The 22,974-nt window shown below is 38.7% G+C and overlaps 1 protein-coding gene across 4 annotated transcripts in view; it reads right to left on the bottom strand.

Annotated features, from left to right (window-relative positions):
* kiaa1549lb (KIAA1549-like b) overlaps window positions 1–22,772 on the bottom strand; it is a 62,804-nt gene extending 40,032 nt beyond the window's left edge. For 2 of the 4 annotated variants that reach the window (XM_086285958.1, XM_086285953.1), the window contains exon 1: window positions 22,048–22,763. In XM_086285958.1, coding sequence (XP_086142084.1) covers window positions 22,048–22,267 — 220 coding nt within the window. In that variant the 5' untranslated portion in view covers window positions 22,268–22,763. Of the gene's footprint in view, window positions 1–22,047 lie in introns of all 4 variants that reach the window. The other 2 variants (XM_086285936.1, XM_086285946.1) reach the window with 2 other exon arrangements.
* Window positions 22,773–22,974: the final 202 nt, after the last annotated feature.

The following is a 22,974-nucleotide window of genomic DNA, read 5'->3' as shown; positions in this document are numbered from 1 at the left end:
ATGGACAGAAGACGGAGTTCTGGGGACTGTTTTGACATACCCGAGTACTCAGAAAAGCAAAAAAGATACTCAAATAGCGTCAATGTTATTTTGCCAGATCTATTTTTCAATTTCATTTCTTTTAATAAATACATACTTGAGGATAGAATAAAATATAAGATAAGTGTCCAGCACATTCTGTGAGGCCTTTGAGTCTATTTCTTTTTTTTTGTACAACACATAACGATTAGCCTAAGGCGGTGTGTACTAACACAGCTGGGACTGAAAACACTTTTTTTCTATCAGTAGAATTACAGAATAAATGAGAACTGTAATAGAATTTAATACCCGTGCATTTAGCAAAAGTTCCAGGTTTATAACTGTGAATGTAGCCTTAAATGTCACCAATATCCCAGAGAACTGGCATAATGCTTTTTATAATTTGTTTTCAGAGAAGTAAATCACAGAATTTTATTATCTGCCAGTATTAGTTCCTTAAACACAGCCCCCTCATCCTGTATTTGTGATCCCACTTAATTCCTTTTCTCCAATAAATCTGTAACATGGTAAAATGTGATTAGTGAAACTGCTATACAGCAATTTTTAATCCATTCTTGAAATCCAGTGATACAAAAGAGTGGAAATAAGGTAATTGCTCTCATCTATTCACAAAGGAGTTTAACAAAATAAAGGATATCTGTCCTTCCTTAAGGCTACTAAAAGGTCAGAGATACTACCTTCCATTCTTCCATCCTATCCTCTACCCCCCATCCTCAATCCCACAGTTAGCAAGCCAACTTCTTTTGTTTCATGGGATGGATGCCAGTCCAAGTGAAGGTATAAGTTCCACCTGTGGTTTGCCACCTGCTCCGATGGAGCTGAGCATATGGAAGGATTTTTAACAATGGACCACAGAGGACAATACTTGCAGATAAAAGCTGAGAGGAAATGTGAAAGTATAATAAAAAGGGTGGGCTATGAAAATGTATATAGCAGTGGGAGAAGAAGAAAATGATGACATTTTAGGTCATTTGGAAGAAAAACTGTAACTGCCTTTAAGTCTACAGACTGTTCACACCATCTGTCTCAAAAAACAGAAAATATCAATCAATCAGTGTAAAAAATGAAGATTTGCATCTTGACCAAAACTAGAACAATTCAAATGGGTTATAAATGCAAAGCGGGTGTTTGATTGTTTAGGTTACTTAAGTAAAATGACACTGTATCGACAAAACAGGTTATGATTTTAACATTGTTGCAATTGAAAGACTAAAAATGATCCAGTTAAGATTAAAAAAAAGATGGAATGTGAACGTGTAAAAGACATCAATCATTAATTACATTTTGCAACAACTTCTTATTTTGGATGTCAGTCTGAAAGACACCAAGTACAGGTTTTGGAAATGTGTATAAGAATATACGCCACACACCTGCGATGATACCATGTGAATGGTGCAGCCATAAAAACACTGTGTTGGGTTTACTTATTTAGCTCAGTATCATGTAGTTTAAACAAAGAGCTGGAATTTGTTGAAATACACAGTATATGATTTGTGCAAGGGAATTATTAGGCAGTATAGAGTCAGTTTCTAAAAACATGAACTAATCATGGTTTAGTAACAGCATTAGAGCCTTCTGCAAGAAGTCAAAACTACAGACATGTGTGATAAATAAAATGTTTAACTATTAGTCAAAAGACAGCTAAACATACCTGACTTAGCTCTTAAACCTTTGACAAGCCACACGTTCAAACCACAGACATCAAATCCAGACTGAATTCTTTTCCTCTCTTCAGCCAACACTATCTTTGAGCTACCAGGACATAGACATGACACTGCTGGGCTCCTGGTGTTGCACTCATATTATACATTGCTTCCCCTTTTGCTTTAAGCTGTTTTTGTTCTCTTATGTGTAGAAAATGGTAAACAAGTGAGTGTAATTCAATAGTGAACTGGATGGAGGCCTGGGAGCATAGAAACCAATTTGAGAAGCCTGGCCAACTCCTGCCGAGGAAGTGCCTCTTACATTTTTGGCTGTCTATGACAGGAAACAGCATATAGAACTGCTCTGAGCTGTTGTTCTTTTTAAATTATAAAAAATGGATCTATTTCACATACTGTCGCTGTTTTTCTCTCTGTGGAGGTATCATGCTTGTGCAGGGCTGGAAGACGAGTAGAAGGAGCATTTGGCAGTGATGCCAAGCACTGCTGTGGTGGCAGTGTGGATGCGAGGGAGAATGTCACACACCCAGCTCTGTCTTTTTTTTTTTCATGGGGTGCAAACAGCGCAGCAGGATGATACATGCCTCATCTGTCTGGAACAGAACCCAGTGGACACTTAACTCTGCAGCCACGCAGAGATGCGTACAGTGTACTAAAAGAGATGTTCGTTCACTCAGTCATGAACTCGAACAAAGTCTTTATCGTTTGCTTTTGGTTCTTTTTTACTCTTTGTTGGTTTGGTCATTTAAAAATAGTTCAGGATAGACCCAAGTACCAAGAGTTGGTTTGTGTTGTGAATTTTGATTTAAATTATGTACCTTATTTAAACAATAACAAACATATTCTTCTATTTACTAGGGTAAAACAATACTTTTTTATACTAAAATTGTGAAAATGCAGTGGGTTCTTTTTTGCATGAGAAAGGTTGGTCAGAAAAAATTGATACTTGGATACTCATTAATGCAAAAAATTGTTGTCATATTATATATTAATTAGACACGCATTTGCATAGGAGCTCATTTCCAGTGCTGAGAAAAATGTTTGACATGCGTAAGTCTAAGTTTTGGATTATTATGTTGAAATTTCAGGTTATTGTCTCAAAATTTTGAGTTCGATATCTCAAAATTTTGACTTACTAACTTAATTAGGGTTAGGGTTTGACACTTACTAATTCAAAATGCTGAAAAAATAACCCAAAGTCAACAACAACAAAAAAACCCTTGAAAACTGAATTAAGTTGACATTTTTAGATAACCAGATTTTAAACTACCGATGGTTAAAAAAAGGTTTTTAGTGGCAGAAACAAGCTTCTATAAATTTACAACATTCATGCCCTGATGAACCCATCAAAGAGCGACTAGTCGTTCAATATCTTGCCCAAAGACTGGAGCAGTCAGGGCTCAAACCACCAACCTTGCCATTAGCAGGTGACCTGCCCTACTTCCTGAGCTACAGCCACCCAGTTTTGTACATGCTGATTTTGTAGCCTTTTTGCCACATACCACACATAAAAAAAACAGATATAGCCACTGTCACCAACTGGGCCGCAGAATCTTGCTGTGAAGTCTCAATTTGAGCATCTCGGTTTGTAGAAACTAGGCATCATATGTGTGACTGACACTGCATGATCATTTGGTAGCTATTTGTCATTCACCAGGCAGGTAGCCATCCATTTAACACTAAATGTGACCACAGTTTACTAAATAAGTTACAGTCAAGTGTTAGGTATGATTTAAACTCCATAATTGAGACCATTAATTATTTTTAAAATGTATTCTACTACTTTGTTTAGCAACCAAAGAAGTCACCACCTGACTGACACCACCAGTTGAAAGGAATCTATTTTTAAGTGCAATAGTAATGTTCACTTAGTGCATCCATCCACCTATAGTGCTTTTTGCACTTTTTTGATTAATGTTTTTGCATAAATCTTATTTGTTTAGAAAAAATCCACTGGCCCAATCACTGTCCCTTTTTTCCACTGATGAAGTCCTCAGAGGAGAAAAACTATCTCCTGACAATGCCCTGACTCAGGAGAAGCTGAGCTCTCTCTAGCCACCTATTTTTTTTTTCTATTTCCTCTCTTCTCCTTCTCTTCACTTCCTCTCTCTGTCCCTCCAGATGAAAGTCAGCCTTTCTACTGACGCTGAGGCTCTTCAGCTTTTTCAGCCTGACATGTCAACACACTGACTTCTGTCCTGATGTAGCTCAGAACACTGTAGTCATGGCTTATGTTGTTGCAGTCTGTCTGCTCATATTACTGCTTACAAAGGCTGTCCTTGTCCCCGCGTCTGAGTTTAACCCACCCCATTTAGGTTTGACATTAGATGCTGTAAGATTAGAAAAATCTGATTGTTATGAGTTGTCCTGATTTTTGAAGATACGAAAAGGTACACAGGATCGGTTTGGAAAATGTAAAAGAAAAAACAATTTGAGAAGCCGTCACAATCACTTTGGGGTATCATAAGAGACTAAAACAGTGCTGTTACATTGTAGTCTTTAATTAGCCCAACACTAATTAATTCCTCCCAGTATCTGCATCGCTATATGGCGTATTGGGATAATGTTCCTATTGAGTGTCTCTATGTTTGTCTATGTGTTGTACTAAGCCTTTTAGGCTTAGTACAACACACCAGAGTGCAATAATTCATGGCTTTTAGCAAGCTTTTGGAAGGTGACAGGGGACACATTCTCTCCACTCTCACATGAGAGGTCATATATCTGCTTGCTCAGACCCTCTGGCAAAAAAACAGAGTAACTGAATCCAAAATTAACTGATTTCTATGGCTCATTATGTAAATTCGGAAATCAAGGTGCTGCTTCAGCAAATACGTGAAAAAGCGCAGCACATTACTCTTGATAGATTTACCTATGCCTTCATTACTAGTGCAAAGGACTTTTTGAGAAATGTTTGACCTAAATATTTATTAATTAAATTAAATATTTATTTAATAATTTTCGTCTACTGTAAAATTTAGGAGCATCCTGTCGCAAAAAACTACTCAAGATATTTGATACTTCTAGGCTAGATTGCTGTATTTCACTGTGTGATGTCCCATGGTCTGATGTCCTCACGCAGAAGCAGGGCAGCCACCAGCTGTTGCAGGTGGCTGCCCTGCTTCTGCATGAGGTCTCTTCCTGTTAAAAAGGGAGTTTGTCCTCCTCACAGTCTCCAAATCTTGTTCATCTTCCTTTTAGAACTGATTATTGTACAGATTACAGTGTACAAACACTTTAATTCATTAATTACACCTATCTAAGACAAGGTTAGATGGTTATGGTTAGATGCCTGTTGCCTCCAAAAATTCTTTAATTCTTTGTGACATAGATTCCAAAAAGTGCTTGAAACATTCCTCAGAGATTTTAGTCAATATTGATACGATAGCATCACATAGTTGTTGTATTTTGTCAGCTGCACATCTGCCACTTATCCTCTTATTTTCTCTTTCTCTCACATTGCCAATACCTTACATTGGGTGGTGGTCTATTAAAATGATTGAGCATTGAATGTACACACCAGCACTTCTACACCTTCAACTGTGCTTTCATGTTATCTGAAAAAAAAAAGACAAGCCAACAGAAAGCTCCTTTCAACCCAAACTCTACCAAGCTCTACATGCAAATAAGAAAAAATCCTTTTAGAAAAAAAGGAAATTATAGGTTGAATTTTATTTTTTGGAAAAAAGTGTTTTTGGAAATAGTCTTTTTAAATCATTTATGTTTTGCGAGAACAAAAGGCAGACAATCTGATCTTTAAAAGTAGGCATAAAGTCACATCAGTCATCTGTACCACTGCTAGTGCGTAGTGAATGACTGCATTTTAGTTAGTTTGATTTTCTTTCTTGTTTTTGTTGCTACTTTCACATTGCATTATGTTTTGTTTGGTTTTTTATATTATGACAAATTTTTGAGTATGTATAGGCTGCAAAAACTATAGTCATCATGACCTTGAGTTGACTTTCCCAAAAGTAAAAAGTAACTAAGCTGTGTTGGTGTGCTTGTCTTATTTCCAAAAATGTGACTTCACTGATTTATCAGAAACCAAAAACATTTGTTTTGTTTTTTAAGAAGAAGGAATTGTATCAAACCAAAGTGTTCATCTCCTGGGAACATACATTTCAGAGCAGGCGAGGGTACAAGTGTAGGAGTTGAGCTGCATGCTGGGGGCTATGACGGGCCAGGAGCCATTACAGGCTGTCATCAGATAGTGACGCGGTAGCTGACTGCATATGAGTGAAGATGAAGGTTCCTTCTAAGGTATGCAATTGTACCACTTAATTTAAAAGCATCCATTCATCCAGCCATCCATTCTAAACAACCTTAGATGGCCCACAGTGTAAGATTAAAAGCTTAAGAAAGGCATAGAAATAGAAAATTATGGGCCTCCTTTGCTAAACTGGAGTGAAGTCACTAGTCAGCTTTCCCTTTATACTATATACTTGCACAATCTGTTCATTATTGTGTTTATTGTGTTCATATTCATTTTGGTTCTTCATATAGACAGTTTAACATGTGGGCAACTAATCCGAGTTTTATCTTCTGTTTAAACATAAGTAAATGAATTGATTTAATCAAGATTTTCTTGTTTGATTGCTTTGTTGTTATCATCCCCCCCCCCCCCTTTTTGAGTGGGGAAACAAAGAGATCTTAATGAAAAATTATTTTTGAAGCCTTGTAGCTTTATTATATTTTCTTTTTAATTTGATTGCACACAACAGATAAACAACAGCAACCAAATGTAATCCTATTTGACAGCAGACCAATAGCCATCTACAAGGTTGACATCATCCAATAGATTTTATGATCCCCATTCAAAACTATATTTAAATAAATGTACAATTCACCACATCCTTGCTAACAATAAAAAAGGCCCCACAAAGGTCTACAAAATATATCAGAATCAACATCTGCTTGCAGGATGGCCTCTCTAAGTATAGCTGTGGCCTGAAGTCTGCTATTTAAAAGACCATAACATCACAGCAGGTAAAGTTCAGCTTGGTCACCCGTGTCACCCTCTACTACTCTATTCTGGTTTTGCTGTAGAGGAGATCACAAGTTCCTGCACTCACTATTTAATTGGGTCCTCAGAGAGACTTCAGAGGAAGTCAAAGCTTGTCCTGCAAAGTGATAGAGCAGTGAATTTACCTGCTGTATCTTATATACCCTGCACTAAACCCCAGCACAACAATATCTCATTGTTCCAGTAGCAAAAAGGCCTGCCTTTCTGAACATGTCTAGATTACAGTAAAATCAGTTCTGCCTCTATGATTTAATTACCTGGAGTAACAATTTAGAAAAATTCATTACATTTTTTCAGTGAACTCTGTTCATTTTTCTCAAATCTTGCTAAATGCTGAAACCTGCTGTCCTCCCTTGGCATGTCTTTGCAAGTAATTGTGTTTTGCAAAGCATGAAAAAGGATGAGCAGATATTTAAAAAGAAAAAAGTAATAGTATATGTATAAACGTCAACCTCCTCTAAGCATTTCCTCCATGTGTGCTAAAGGCAAAAATCCTTTCTCTCTGGTTTTTCAGTTTACTAATGCATAAATCTAATCCCCAAAGAACACAATTAACCTCTAAAAGGTCTCATTTGTTTATAGTATAAATACTCATTAACCTAAACAACTTCATTCACGGTAAATTGTCAGACAAGCCGTCTTGTCTCTGAAGTTTTAACATCAACGTAATTAATTGCAGTAATGGTGACTCTGATTCTGTCGCAGCCATAATTCATGCTTTCCATGTCAAACCAACTTGGCTCTCAAGCATATTAACATAAACACAAAAGCAAAAGCTGAATATTTACAAGGCTCTTAAGTGACATAACAAAGACACTGCACAGACTTGACCTTGATCATACACATGGGATGGTGAAGCCACTCAACCAAAGACCAAAATTTTCATGCTGTTTCATATAATTGGGTCAGGTTTGGATTTACTGAGGAAAACTACAATTTAAAGGTAGAGAACACTAGAACTGATAATATATCCCCAAAGCAACAACACTAGAACTGTCTTATGAATCCTTTTGATTTCCAAATCAGTGATCTATAAGACCTATAAGAGCAGATGTGTGGACTCTGATACCATTTCTTGACCACAGGGCTGCAGAGGTTAGCCGTAGCATGAGGATGATAGAGGGAAGAGGACAATGAGGGATAACAAGGTAGGATAAGCCTGTTAAGCCTTTGGGATTCCCTCTAAATCCACACTGGAGTCAAGCACAAGAATGTCAAATCTATGTAATGCAATCACAATGCTCTATAATCTGGGGTCACTGCAGCAACAGTCCCCAAAGTCACTGGCTCATGTTGATTCTGTTTTGGGAAGGGATTCTATGGGATTCTATGGGATTCTATGGGATTTGGAAATTCAAGTTTCCAACTGTTATTAATGGACAATGTGTATTTCCAGAGGGAAGGCACTCAAAAATACTTAATAAAAATCTAAAGAAGAATTTGTTAATAGCAAACATGGCGGTCATCTTGCTTCTGCTACCACAGAGGCAACCAAAGCTGAACTGAGGAACATGTAAGCCAGTCATCTTGTTACAGAGACAAATGCACATGAGTAGGAAATGCAAATACGTGTATAAAAGTGTAAGGAGCTTCTTTCCAAGCTCCTTAGACTACAATGACCTGGATGACTGAGAACCTTCACAGACAAGTGTATAAAAAGCATTTCTTCATGTGATCTGAATATGCAAGAGATGTTGAATCTAGATTAAGATCTCATTTTTACACTGAACTTTTGAAGAATTTTTTATTCACACTAGAGTACATGAAATCTCTGTTTGCCCACAAATCCCTGCTGCATGATCAGGGTTTGTGTGGCCAAAATCACAGGCACATCTATGCCTCCGAAGTTTCTTATTTATATCAGAAATTGTGATGTCATCATGATGCTTAGCAATCACTTTTGAATGGGTTACAACGAGGCATTTGTAGCCTTTATGTGCTTAAAACACCTTATAAAGGTGATGATAGGATTTTAATTTAATAACGTATTATACCGTAAATACTTGAATTATGTTAAATTATATATTATTTGCCATCATTTTGCATGGCAACCACATAAAAACAGTCTAAAATCAAAGCATGTATGTAAATATAAACTCATGTTTTATAAGCAAACTGTTTAACTAACTATTTGAACTCTGGGAAATTTTCAGTAATTTTCTTTCTTTTTTTGCACAATTTATGACAGTTCATCTCATAGCCTTCTACACATTCTATTGAAAAGCCTCATATGGAGGATGCTATTTAAGATGCTTGTACAGATGCTTTTGCCTCTACAAGCCGCTTTGCAACCTGACTTTCATCCCAGCTCCTCGTTACAATATTCATACTATTTCTGATTAGTGCTCTGATCTATGCTGAGGTCCTGTGTTGCTGCTGCTCTTCTGTTGTAAGTGCTGGAAGGTCCCAGAACAACAATATGCAGATGAAATAATAGCCCTATTTTGACTAAAGTAGCCCTGTCAGAAATAATATAACTACTAACTGTGCTTTGTCAATGTCTGTGAGCAGCAAAATGGGAAAGGCTTGGTTATGCACTGCAGGGCAATTCACCTCAATGTAGCAGTATCATATGTCCATATGCTGCCTTTTAATAAGGAAAGAAAACACAAAATGATTTGTTGAAGCATGAACTAGAGAATGCAAGTGATAATAAAAAAGACATTGGTCTATCATGCAGTTTACCATAGCTGAATACCGGGTCAACCAGTGCATGTTTGCGCTACAACACTGACACTGTTCATCTTCACATCACAGCGAGTAGATGCTCAACCTTGACATGCCACACAGTCGAAGCAAACAAAGGGATCACCACTGACTTCAACAGGCAGAATGATGGATGTGCTCTCAAGCAAAAACCTCCATTACAGCCTGAATTCACCGCAAGGCCACTGGTTGTCACACTGCAGCTGCTTCTGCAATGGTGGCTACCTAAGATCCCTCTGAAATACAAATACTGACAAGCCAGTGAGCATGCTAATGCTGCAGATATTTATAATAGGATCATAATGGTGAAAATCCTGCTGGCTGCATAAACTCTTATCACTGGAGCAACCCCCACTTCTTAAACATACACATTATTAAACAATATCCTTCTTTTGTTTTCAGGGTCCACTCTGGAAATGGTTTTATTTATATCATTACTGGTTATGAAAAGGATATGCTGTTAGGTCTACTGCATGCTATTTTACTCAGGTGTTGCATGTTGCAAGGCAGCTGTAATTGCATACTGAAGATTAAAAAAAATCTTTTTTTTTTAAAGTAAGAAACTTACATGTAATCAAATGATTAAGAAGTAATTACGTAAGACTGTTTCAGCTCAGCAAAAACACAAACATCTAATTAAGCTAGTTAATTACGGGAATAATTATGTGAAAAGAGAGCACTTATAAGACATGCTCATATCTAAAAGATACTGCATATAGAATTTATGGACAAACTCTTTTTACAGGCTGTCTTATGAACTGTCAGTAAATTAAAAATTTAGGCAAGACAGAGAAGGTTTGTTTGAATGAGGAACTGACAGAGATTGAAAAGGGGAAACAGAATGGATAATGCCTGTGTAGGTACTCAGTCATGTTAATCTAAGAAGCTTGGAAACAAAGTGACTAGACCTCTTTAAGTTTCCTGTAGAATTTTCAGCTCTCATTCGAGAAACTTCTTCAGTTTTAAAAAACAAACGGTGGAGAGTCCCAGGTATTTAAACCCTAGTGGGAGTTTTCCCTTAAGAAGGTTGTTGACCCACTAATGATCATGTGTTTCACAACACGTGCCAAAGTGTGGAAAAAAAAGCGTGGGTCATTATTAGCAGAGGTTTCAGGTAAACCATTGTGAGACCTTGCCTCACCATTTCATGTGACCCATTGAGATTACCTGACGCAGGTTGCGAGAGGCGCCTGGGAAGAGATCTCGTTCAAAGATGGTCGTTCACAGTGGACATAGATGGCTTCTTTAACTCCTCTTTCAAACAATCTATCTTCTCTGTCCAAAATGAGAACATTAGTATCCTCAAAAGAGTGACCTTTATGCTTTAGTCCAGACGCTTTCTTTCCAAGCTCCTTAGAATGGATAATAATAATATTGTTCATATTTTATTTTTAAGATAGTTTCATAGTTTTTTATGTTTATTTATATTTTTTTTCCTTTTGGGTGTGAGGGGAGAGCAGTAGTATATAAAATGTAAATCATGCATAAATCATACATATAAAGCTGGCTCATTGTCTGCCTGTGTAAATCCTAATAGGGTTTTATTTGTGTGCAATAAGAGCAGCAGTTTAGCAGTGGCTGCTTTGGCATTATGAACAAAAAAAGCTGTCAGCTCATTAGCTCAATTGTGCTTACAACATATATGTGTATATATCTATCTATCTGTATATGTGTGTGTGTGTGTGTGTGTGTGTGTGTGTGTGTGTGTGTGTGTGTGTGTGTGTGTGTGTATAACCATCAATACTTTACCTGAGTAGAACTGTTCAATGAATCTAGGCCATAGATTAACTATATTATTCAAAGGTTTTCCCTAATTAGGGAAGATTGAGATGAGATTGAGATTATTCTAGTGGACCGTATGTAGACAGATGATGTTATTGGAACTGTGAAAGGTCAAATTGAACCATCTGCTATTGTAATGTTTTCTAATTTAGACATTTTGGCAGACATTTTATAATTTAAGAAGAAATCCTAATAATCTTCATCTTTTTAACCAACATTACACAGTACATGCACTCAGCGACATGAACTGTAATGCTGAAGATATTTTTGAGACTCTAATGTTAGGCAGACAGATACTATTAAGCGGACGGATGCTTTTACAGAACCCTTTTTTTGAGAATGAGAAATAGGACACATCTGTATCAAAATGGGGAGATAACTCTGATGTGCATTTAATGTCATAGGATTCAAAGTGTTAGCATGTAAAAATTGGACTGTGGGGTAATTTTTTTCTTATCGCTCTGTCATATTATCTTTTCCTATTTATTCCCACTATTTGCTGCACCACTTTATAATCAGTCTTGATTCGTTTTATAAAAATGAAAAGACAAATGAGGCAATTTTGCCCTGATTTTTGATACATGATTTAAATTTTAAAGGTCTTCTCAGTTACAGAACAATGCAGCCCTCTTCCATCAGTTTGAATCTCAATCCAAAGAGTTTCTGTCTCTTTATATCAACGCCAAGCTCCACTTATTTGTCTTCTTTGCTTACAGACTTTCTTCTTGAATTGGATATTCTGTGATTCTTTTAATGTGATGTCACACACTCCCCCGTCTCTACTACAGTGTTTATTATCCACAAATTGTCTATCAACATCAACTGTTAAGGAGTGGCCAGTTTGCTGACAATAACATTACTGAGATGTACCGTGTGTATTATAATCTAATCCTGGAGAGACATGTTGCCTTTGTTAATCCTACAACATGCTGCAGTTTCACAGGAAATAAAGAAACACTGAGGTAGAAGCACAGTCGCACTTTTAACTGTATTTCATACAAACTGCACCATGCGGTAAAATGGGTAATTCGGTTTGCTTCTTTGGCCAGTGGATGAAAAACTGAGACATTTACTAATGTTATTTAATTACTGAGTTCAAGTTCTCCTGTGCAATATATGGGGGCTTTTGTTTTGCTATAGTTCTACCTAAAATTAGACAAAGAAAAGATGGGATACAGCTGATATTAAGAAAACACAATATCAGCAACTAATACAATGACTTCATAATGTTAAAATGTATCATAAGTTTTCATTTTTGGGTGTCACAAAGTGCTAAGATGTACATAACAAAAACCACAGAAACACAAGTGAACTAGTATCTGAAGCCTGAGAAGGCTATCTATGAAAACTGAAGAGAAACAAAGTCTGGAACTTGAATAACTTTCCCACAGATGAACAGAAGCGTGTGTAAAGGTCTTTTCTATTTCAGACAGTGCAGTTACACACTCAGATTATTCCAGTAATGAATGAGCCTATGGGAAACAACGTGTTTCATTTTTAGACTTTGTGGGTGACATGGTTAAAAGCATGAAGGTTTGGAGATAAATCTAACAAATTTTACAGTAAATATTTATGAATGTGCGTGCAAGTGAGTAATTTCATCACGTGTTTAAAATGCAAGGCATGTTTTATACTTTACACGACGATGTAGTTCAGACCACTTATATTTCAGCACTTAATGGCTATAGTTCAGTTTGTGCAAATGTTTCAAATCATCTGCAAATGAGACAAGTGTGAACACTAAAACCACCTCTGTATCCTGTCAGAGCACATTTTTAAGGTCACAAGACAACTGGATTACTGATTAAAAAGCTAGACTTATAAAATGTAAAATTTCTCCTTTAATGCTCTCCACGAACTGAGCTTACTCTTGAAGCTTCACTGATTCTGTCATCTTCACATAAAGTATGCTGCCTCCACTTTCAGCCTGCTTTACTGAAGCTAGAAAGAAAAACAGAGTAAATGATAATTGAATCTAAAAATTCATGGTATACTGTCAATGGCACTGTGAGTCAAAAACGACCTAAATCAGCCTCAGCCTGGGGACAGTCTGCACTCTAGATTGAACTGATAACTAATACTGATAAAGTAATACTATTTTTATGAATAATAAGAGGATGTGCATATCACTATATGGTTGGAAACTGTAAGATTAAAAAATAAGATTAAAAGAAACCCTTATTTAAATGGGAAAATTTTTTACATTGTAAAATCAGAATTTGTTTGCAGTTCTACTCATGTTATGATGATCCAGTTCTCTTGGAAACTGACAGACAATTAACTATCCAAGCCTAGCCCCAATTTCTATATAATCCAATTAAAGCGCACAAAAGAATAGCATACGCAGACTTACACGGCAATGTGAAAGCGCTTTGACAGGTCGGAACGTGAGAATTCTCGGACTAAAACAGGGTCACAGACCAACAATGAACTATTCATTCGTAATTGGTAATAACTGTTGTTGGCACACATTTTTTTAAAATTATCAACTCAAAACAACAACAACAAGCACTAAACTATGCAAACCTCTCTTTGTTACATCAAAATTACACTTTATCTTTATCATACATAGTTTTTTATTAATAACCAATAACTTACTGGTGTGCTAAACACAAAAACTCTTTAGCGTCAGTTTCAGTGACTTCATTTTAAGTTCCAATTTTGATTAGCGTAAGTATGCAGACTGTTGGACATGGTAGCATCAGCACTGTGTGGTGGAGACTTGTGGAGTTCTTCTTTGCCCTAGTGGCCAAAAACTGCAATTATGGTATTTTGCCTACTTCATGCTAGCCATTGTTGTCTCTGGCAACGATGACACCAATGAAAGACACAGCTACAGGCACACGCCGCACTTTAGTGTTGTTAAGGCTAGCTTTGTGCCTCCTGATTTTTGCAACTTGTGTGCGTGGCACGTTTTTCATAACACTGTGAGAGGGCTGAGTAGGAACCATGCCCGGTTTATGCAATAAGTTAAGAAATTTTGCTCGTCAACATCTGAGGGTTTGACCTGTCTCAGAAACTGAGGACACTGCACACTGACATGGGAGTGACTTCTTTTTTGGAAAGGTAGCCATATCCTACCCTGCATGAATATTATATGGTATTAAAAAACTGCTGAAATTACCAACTAAGACTTTAAATTGATCACGACGTGATGGCTAAGGTCATCATTCCGTGAACAATAATGTAGTTTTCTCAACAAATCTGAAAGTAGGAAGCGTTTTTGGCGTTTTAACCCATCCATTTACAATATCTAACAAAAGCTAGATGTGACTGACAATTTATCAGTAAACATCTGATAAACAGTAAACAAGATTTAAATCACTCCATCTATAACTATATTGACTATTTATGCACCCATATATCAAAATCTTGGTCTGTTCACATCTTAGTTTGTTTGAGCCAAAAGGTCTTAAATCCTTTACGTCTTTAAAATTCAAGCATGCGACAAACCCAAGAAATGCTAACCTAAAATAGCTAATAAAGCCCTATCCATTTGAATGAATGTACTTCAGCTCATTAGGTCACTTTTCCACATTCTACCAGATGCTCTTGATTTGCTAGGCTTAGATAAATAACACATCATCCTCATCAGTTATATTATTACATGAAGGCTGGTGACAACCTGTGTAGCTGGGCCCACCTTCAGCCACTGCATGATAACTGTAGCAGCTATGTGAGAATGCAGTACCTGTAAACACTAACATAAACTGCTGAATTTAATTCACTTGAACTTCAGTTCCACTAATATGATAACCACTAAATTCAAACAGACAGATTCTATCCATACAATTGCGTCACGTAAGTTGATCTTTCCTGACATTTCCTCAAGGATCAGGCCATCTTGTAAGGCAGTCCAGTGTTATGCAGTGTGTGCTCAACAGTGGCCTTGTGCAGAGCAGTGTGGTGTATTATACAGCGTGTCCCAATAAATCAGACGGCACGCTGTTCTTTCTTAAGCAGCAGCAGAGCCAAGCCTTCATCGGCCATCAAGCTAAACCAAAGAGCCAAAATAGAGAAGGACACAGGAGGGAAAAAAATGAAAGCACATAGGTACAGATAGATACTGGAGAGAAACATGCAGAAAGCTCTCTACACAAACAATACGTCCTGATTTTACAGAACTATACGTGGGGCAATGTGAGGCAGATGGTCTATGATATTAATTAGAAGCTAGTTTGCCCTTCCTAGAATACATCTATGTGTTGTAGAAATGCTGCCTGCATGGCAGTGGAGGAGGGGGAAAAAGGCATGCCCCTTTAACATTAGATGGAAACAGTCTGAAAGAGAGTGAATTATAGCAGAGATAAATAACAATAAATGTTCTTTGTTCTCAGAGTGATTGGCAGCATTAATAGATTTTAATTACTTCACAATATCCGTTCAGCATTTTCATTTCTTTCATTCCTATAATTTTAAAGTCCAACTGTCTCCCAGTAAAACATCTGCATAGCCTGCAAAAAACGGCAGATGGAGAACGAAACAAAGTTGTTTTTTCTTGTGTGTGTATTTTACAGCATTTTTGCTTTAATAAATTGAGTTTTTAGTTTAATAACTGGTCACAAAGACAAACATTTGCGGCACAACAGAATGCAAATACAGGGAGTGCAGAATTATTAGGCAAATGAGTATTTTGTCCACATCATCCTCTTCATGCATGTTGTCTTACTCCAAGCTGTATAGGCTCGAAAGCCTACTACCAATTAAGCATATTAGATGATGTGCATCTCTGTAATGAGAAGGGGTGTGGTCTAATGACATCAACACCCTATATCAGGTGTGCATAATTATTAGGCAACGTCCTTTCCTTTGGCAAAATGGGTCAAAAGAAGGACTTGACAGGCTCAGAAAAGTCAAAAATAGTGAGATATCTTGCAGAGGGATGCAGCAGTCTCAAAATTGCAAAGCTTCTGAAGCGTGATCATCGAACAATCAAGCGTTTCATTCAAAATAGTCAACAGGGTGTGCAATACTCAGAGACATGGCCAAGGTAAGAAAGGCTGAAAGACGACCACCACTGAACAAGACACACAAGCTGAAACGTCAAGACTGGGCCAAGAAATATCTCAAGACTGATTTTTCTAAGGTTTTATGGACTGATGAAATGAGAGTGAGTCTTGATGGGGCAGATGGATGGGCCCGTGGCTGGATTGGTAAAGGGCAGAGAGCTCCAGTCCGACTCAGACGCCAGCAAGGTGGAGGTGGAGTACTGGTTTGGGCTGGTATCATCAAAGATGAGCTTGTGGGGCCTTTTCGGGTTGAGGATGGAGTCAAGCTCAACTCCCAGTCCTACTGCCAGTTTCTGGAAGACACCTTCTTCAAGCAGTGGTACAGGAAGAAGTCTGCATCCTTCAAGAAAAACATGATTTTCATGCAGGACAATGCTCCATCACACGCGTCCAAGTACTCCACAGCGTGGCTGGCAAGAAAGGGTATAAAAGAAGAAAAACTAATGACATGGCCACCTTGTTCACCTGATCTGAACCCCATTGAGAACCTGTGGTCCATCATCAAATGTGAGATTTACAAGGAGGGAAAACAGTACACCTCTCTGAACAGTGTCTGGGAGGCTGTGGTTGCTGCTGCACGCAATGTTGATGGTGAACAGATCAAAACACTGACAGAATCCATGGATGGCAGGCTTTTGAGTGTCCTTGCAAAGAAAGGTGGCTATATTGGTCGCTGATTTGTTTTTGTTTTGTTTGTGAATGTGGAGATGTTATATTGGTTTCACTGGTAAAAATAAATAATTGAAATGGGTATATATTTGTTTTTTGTTAAGTTGCCTAATAATTATGCACAGTAATAGTCACCTGCACACACAGATATCCCCCTAAAATAGCTAATCTTTCATGACCAAATACTAAAAACAAGAATTGGGTGCAAAAGTTTGAATTTATTTTGGATTTTCTCTCAAAATTATATATACAGGATCAAATATATAGAACCCCACTAATAATTGGTCACATGGCCCTTTGCACGTTGCAACTCAACCAAATGCTTTTGTTAGCCATCGACAAACTTGGCATAATTCTGGCTGGATATTTCATCATTCTTCTTGGTAGAATTGGTAAAGTTCATTTAAACAGGTTGGTTTACTGGCACAGATCCAGCAAATTTTCAATAGGGTTGAGGTTGTGGCTTTAGAAAATCCACTCCAGAAGCTTGATGTTACTCTGATTTATCCATTACAAACTTCATTTTCATGTGTGTTTGGGATTATTGAGCTGATGGAACATCCAAATTGTTTCCAAGCTTTAACCGTCTAGCTGTCGATTTGAGGTGAAGTTTAAGAATTTTGAGGTAGCCCTCATCCATTTCCATTTTGTGCAATGTAGCAATGCGACTGGTGGCAAAACTGCACCCAAGCATGATGCTATCACCACAGTGCTTAAAAGCTGGTAGAATTCTTATTTTGCAAAGCCTCACCTTTACTCCTCCAAACGTATACTTCTATTCAGTACATGTGAATAGTACTCATTGATCAATGGTCATGACAATTTGCTTATTAATGATCATGAAACTGACTTCATGGCCCATTGTTAGTCAGTGGTGTTAGTTTCAGTCGTTACGCAAACGTCCTGCTTATAAGGTTGGGGAAGCCTGCAGTCAGCTGAGACTGAAGAAGTCACTTGGATGGGTGACGAAACGTTTCTCCCAGTGAAAACACAATGTCCAGATGAACAGAAGCAACTATTTGGGTTTTTGGATCAGTGGTTTCTTTCTTGGTCGCCATCCTCTTAGTCCTTGATTATCTAAAACTTCCTTCACTGTGGACAGTGACACCAGTGTTTCAGCAGTTTTTAGTTTATGGCAGGCTTGAGCCTTGGTGGTTCATTGATTGTTCGTGAACATCCTAACATACTTGCTCTTATTTGAGGGTGACAGTTTGGATCTTCTTCCAGTCCTTGGCAAAGTGTTGACAAAGTGATCATTAGTCATTTAAACTAATGATCTAGTAACCTGTAGTAGAAATGGCTCCAAGAGACCTTCTTAGATCTTCACTGAGTTCCTTGGCCTTTCCCATTGTTCAGAGTGCTATCAATCAAATCCTTTTTATGCTGACAAAGAGAAACTACCAGTTGTAGTCAATCATGATCATTAACGAGAAGTTAATAGGCCTAGAACCCTAACTGAATATACAGGGAGGGCCATTTATATGGATACACAATGAAATGGGAATGGTTGGTGATATTAAAGTCCTGTTTGTGGCACATTAGTATATGTGAAAGGGCAAACTCCTCAAGATGGGTGGTGACCATAGTGGCCATTTAGAAGTCGGCCATCTTGGATACAACTTTTGTTTTTTTCAATAGGAAGAGGGCCATGTGACACATCAAACTTATTGGTAATGTCACAAGAAAAACAATGGTGTGCTTGGTTTCAACGTAACGTATCCATATAAATGGCCCTCCCTGTACTCTTCAAAACCCACAGCTCATGTAGACAGTGTACCAAACCAACCGTGAGTGGTGTTTAAAAGAAAAAAAAAAAAAATCTGTAGAAGTTAGTTTCACACTGACCATCCTGACAGCTCTGAAAAGACTCATCTAGATGCAAGAAAACAGAAAACACACACACAAAAGAAAACTGCACAGCTAGAAAGACTTAAAAAACGCAGGCACACAGATAGTGTCACAAGCCACTCAATTCACATTACCATTCATTTTATGAGTAAAAACCCCCCAGAATGTTTTGCAAATAGGAAATAGCTTTCAATCTTACTTTCATGCCTGCTTTCAATGAATTCCTAAGCACAAAGTGATGACTGGCAACAGCTCAGGGATGGCTTCTCATACTCAGAGGTCTATGAGGTTAACCCCGCGTCAAAACCAAGCTGTCAGCACTCATAAGCGAACGGGCGGGAGTAAACAGAGCTTACGTCAGAAGAAGTCAGTTGATCGTGGAAGGAATACAGAAGCCTTTGCTTAGCTCGCTCTTCTGCATGTCCCTGGGCATAATTTCAGCAGCTGTTGATAAGAAAGCAATAAAGCCAGCACGAGATTCTGTGAATTTATTCAACAACAATCTAACATGAGGCAAAAGCTTAGTCTTTGCTTGGAAAATTACTCGAGACACACACACTGACGCAGCATCTCACATTGACTCTGACTGGTGAGGGCTCTGAAGGGGAAATGTCATTGTTAGTCAAAAATTGGTGTTACCATAGAAATCACATGTTGTTCTGGTTCAGCAGTGAGTTCAGAAAACTAAGTGTGTTTTTTATTTAGTAATCCTTAGAAAGGCATACACAAATATAGCACTAAACCAGAATATATATTGTATATTAGTTTAGGGAAATGCAATCCAAAGCAAAAATAAATAAATAAAACAAATGAGCTGCTCAGTGCTGTTTCTTGCACAGTATAATGAGGACAATTTCTATAACAGAGGTCAAGCATTTATCTATAATGATAAGGTGAAAGTGTGCTGACAGAAAATTGAAATGTTTTATTAACAAACATGCATAAATCCTTAATTCTGGGCTTTGTAAAAGCCACTTTGGCAGAGCGTTATGGATAAGTTTTTGCAGGCTTTAAATACCTGGATTTAGCCAGTTTACCCAGATCTCCCAGGCATAACCTACTCCTATCAAGGTTTGTCAGATAGGATGAAAAGCATCTGTGAATTGCCACCTCTAAGTCTTTGCAGTTTAATGGCTTTTTTTGTTTTCCTGATAAGACCAGAAAATTATTTTTTCTTCTACCCAAACTCTAGGCAGGCCATCGGTGATGTTTACTCAAGAGTGGCTTCAGTTTATCCATTCTACCGTAAAAGCCTGATTTTTGGAGTGCTGCTGAGACAGTCGTCCTCTGGTCTCTGTAGAAGGCTTCTGAAGCTTTGTTTCCCCCCCTCCTTTATTTAACCAGAAAGTCCACCAGAACCTCCCCAGCATAGGCATAGGGAGCATGAGAGCAGGGGAACCCCACACCCTTGTGTGAACCCCTGTGTAACTAACCACCAGATATCCAATTTCAGGCGTGCTGAAGGTTCCAAACTTCTTTCACGTCACCTTCACCCCATTGTGCTCCTTTAAGATTTCAACGCTATAGAATGCTTTCTATTAGTACCTACACATTTAATGATGCCCTACAAAAGTTTAAGCTAAAAAGAGAATTTATTAGACATCGAGGTCTGATTTTATAAATGTCTGACGAGCCTCTGTTAGTGTTGGCAACCTCCACACAGTTTAGTTTGCTACTAGGTTTTTCTTGATACATAGAGGATAAAGAAAAAGAAAAATGGCATCAGTATTCCCATCGTTTCCCATTACATCTCAATGATAATTGGAGAAAACGTAATGGACCCCAGTCAATGTTGCATGAATTAATTTATAGAAGACTGCAGTGTTCAAGTTTCTGTGTAATAATTTTGTACTTTATATCCATTATGTAATAGTATTATTTTTTTTATTTGTATTTTATTTCTTTTCTTTTTTTTTTGCTATAGCTCATAAAAGGAATGTTTTATGTCCTTTGTTGGACACTTAAATGCAAAAATCTGTCAATTAAACCTCATGTGGTGTAGGCTACATACTCTCATCAGCTGAATCAAATGTAAGAAAAGGTGGAATTATTTTTTGGAGGAAAGGGTGCAGGTTGCACTGATGCTACCTAAAAGACAGCACACAGATAAATGCAAAAACATCACTTAAATACTGTAAAAAATGCACTTCTATCTGTACAACTCAGGTGCTGCTGCTGTGTTCATGTGTTTAAGAATGGATGTGCTGACTGTGAAAAGGAGGAGGTGGTGGGAGGGAGGAGGAGGAGACTCTGCTACTGTAGCAGTGCATCAGCAGAGGTGAGACTACAGCCACCACTACATCACAGTATGCAGACTGGAATGGGCTGATGGAGCCACTCTGTTTAGTTCCTGCAAAGAACACCTTGTGTTTGTTCTGTTTTCACTCGTGGACACACAAGATTTCAAGGACACCTGTGCAGTCGAGGCAGTGCACATGAAGAGACTGACTGTCTTGTTCTTTTGTTTCAACCACTTTTCCCGGCAAACGGTGATGGCTGAAGGGCAGCTAAGTCGGCCAACCTTACCCCAGCTGCCTCACATGCCAGAGGAGACAAACAGACCTACAGTGGGCAGCAGTATGTGTGTCATTAGTGCTGACCCAGATGCTCTGAAACACTGTCCTGTGACCGCACTGCACTGCATTCCCAGAATAACTCCTTACAGCTCATTACTGGCTGTAATAATGGGGCTTAATAGCCTCTGTCATTGAAATGCAACACAAATAAAATGCCATCAAAGGAACAATGGGGAAGTGAAGTTGAATTGGGAGACAATGTTGAGGATGAGATTGCTCACCCTGAGGAGAAACAGAGCTCTGTGCTCTGTGCAGTGCAATCTGATCAGTGAGACAAAGGCTTCAGGCTCAGGTGAGCGTTACATCACATATGAGCAAACCCCGAGTAGACCAGAATCAACAGCATCCCTAAAATATCATCTCGTGGCAGTGCCGTTTATAAGAGACCTTGTCCAGGGGAGAAAATACTCCCTAATCTCATTCATTGCAGAAGCCCAACAGTGTATCACACTGTAGAGATTTGGATTCATGGCTAAAGGATAGAAGTTTTCTTTTCCTAAAAATGATTTAGAAAGCTGTTGAGCAGACCATAGCTGCATCCACACAGCCCGTGAATCACGCACCCAGCAGCGGATTACAAAACGCTGCCCGTGTTAAACAAAAGATCCATTTTCCACTCAGCATGTTCTCATTCTTCCACAGCAGATGTCACAGCCTAGATGTGAAAAATGTGAACGCATAAAAATCACACTCTGCCACGGCATGTTGGAGCAGATAGCGCGACGGCGCGTGCTTACCCTCTGCGGCCAAAGAGCACCGGACAAGAAGTAAAAGCACTGCTACAGACAGCAGACAGTTTGCAAGCATCCCCGCTGCTCCGACTCGCAACCTGGTCCTCAAACACCTCCCCTCTCCTCCTGCATCCGTCCGCTGCGGCGAGCACCCATCGGGGTCTGCCCCGCCGGTTCCCGCCACTCTGAGGTGACCTGTCCGCCCACTCCTCAAACCGGGAGCCATATCCAGTGGACAAGTTGCTGAAGTTTCGCTCGTGAATAATACATTGGATCGCTGTGTGAACGGGAAACAGGGCCGTCCCGCGGTCTCGTCGCGTGTCCAGGTCTGGATGGTGGGGGAAGCGGCGCTGAAGGGAAATTAAGAAATGTGCCCTATCGCCCCTCTCCGCTCGGTCCACCCATCATCACTGTGTGGCGCAGGGCGGCGCGCGCACTTTGCCAAAGGTTTGACATTTAGCTGTTGGCGGTGAAGTGCCACATCCAGATCTGGTCCAGGTGGATGGCAGGCATTTACTTGCGCACAGGCAACATTCAGTCATGAAAGAAAGGCCAGCCTACCGCTGATTGCTTGTGGCTGGATGATTTTGAAGTGTGCCACCTTCCTGGCCAAACTGGGCGAATTAACCTCTCTGTTAATTGTAGTGAGAATGGAAGCGAGAGGGCAGGACGACCTCTTCTGGCGGTAACTCGTTAAGAATCAGATTTCTATGTGGAGCTGCTTAAAAAAAATGATGGTTGGTCTTCTTTGCGCTCTTACATGTTGGGTTGATATTAAAAACGACAATAATCACGTGACACTAGCCTATTAACACGTACATTGTCTTTCTTAATGGTTACCGTAATTAATGCGTGAATACCTAATTGTGCGGATAATGGCTGTTGTACCTCTTGATGTCCACAGGATGGCAGGCCAGACCCAGAAAACACAGC

This window comes from Aulonocara sp. 'chitande type north' Nkhata Bay, linkage group LG1 (genome assembly GCF_057382095.1).
Source record: "Aulonocara sp. 'chitande type north' Nkhata Bay isolate Kocher_YH1m ecotype deep benthic linkage group LG1, A_spYH_male_GT1.1, whole genome shotgun sequence".
Lineage (NCBI taxonomy): Eukaryota > Metazoa > Chordata > Actinopteri > Cichliformes > Cichlidae > Aulonocara > Aulonocara sp. 'chitande type north' Nkhata Bay.
Note: the sequence above shows the minus strand (reverse complement) of the source record. Positions and strands in the feature narration are given on the sequence as shown.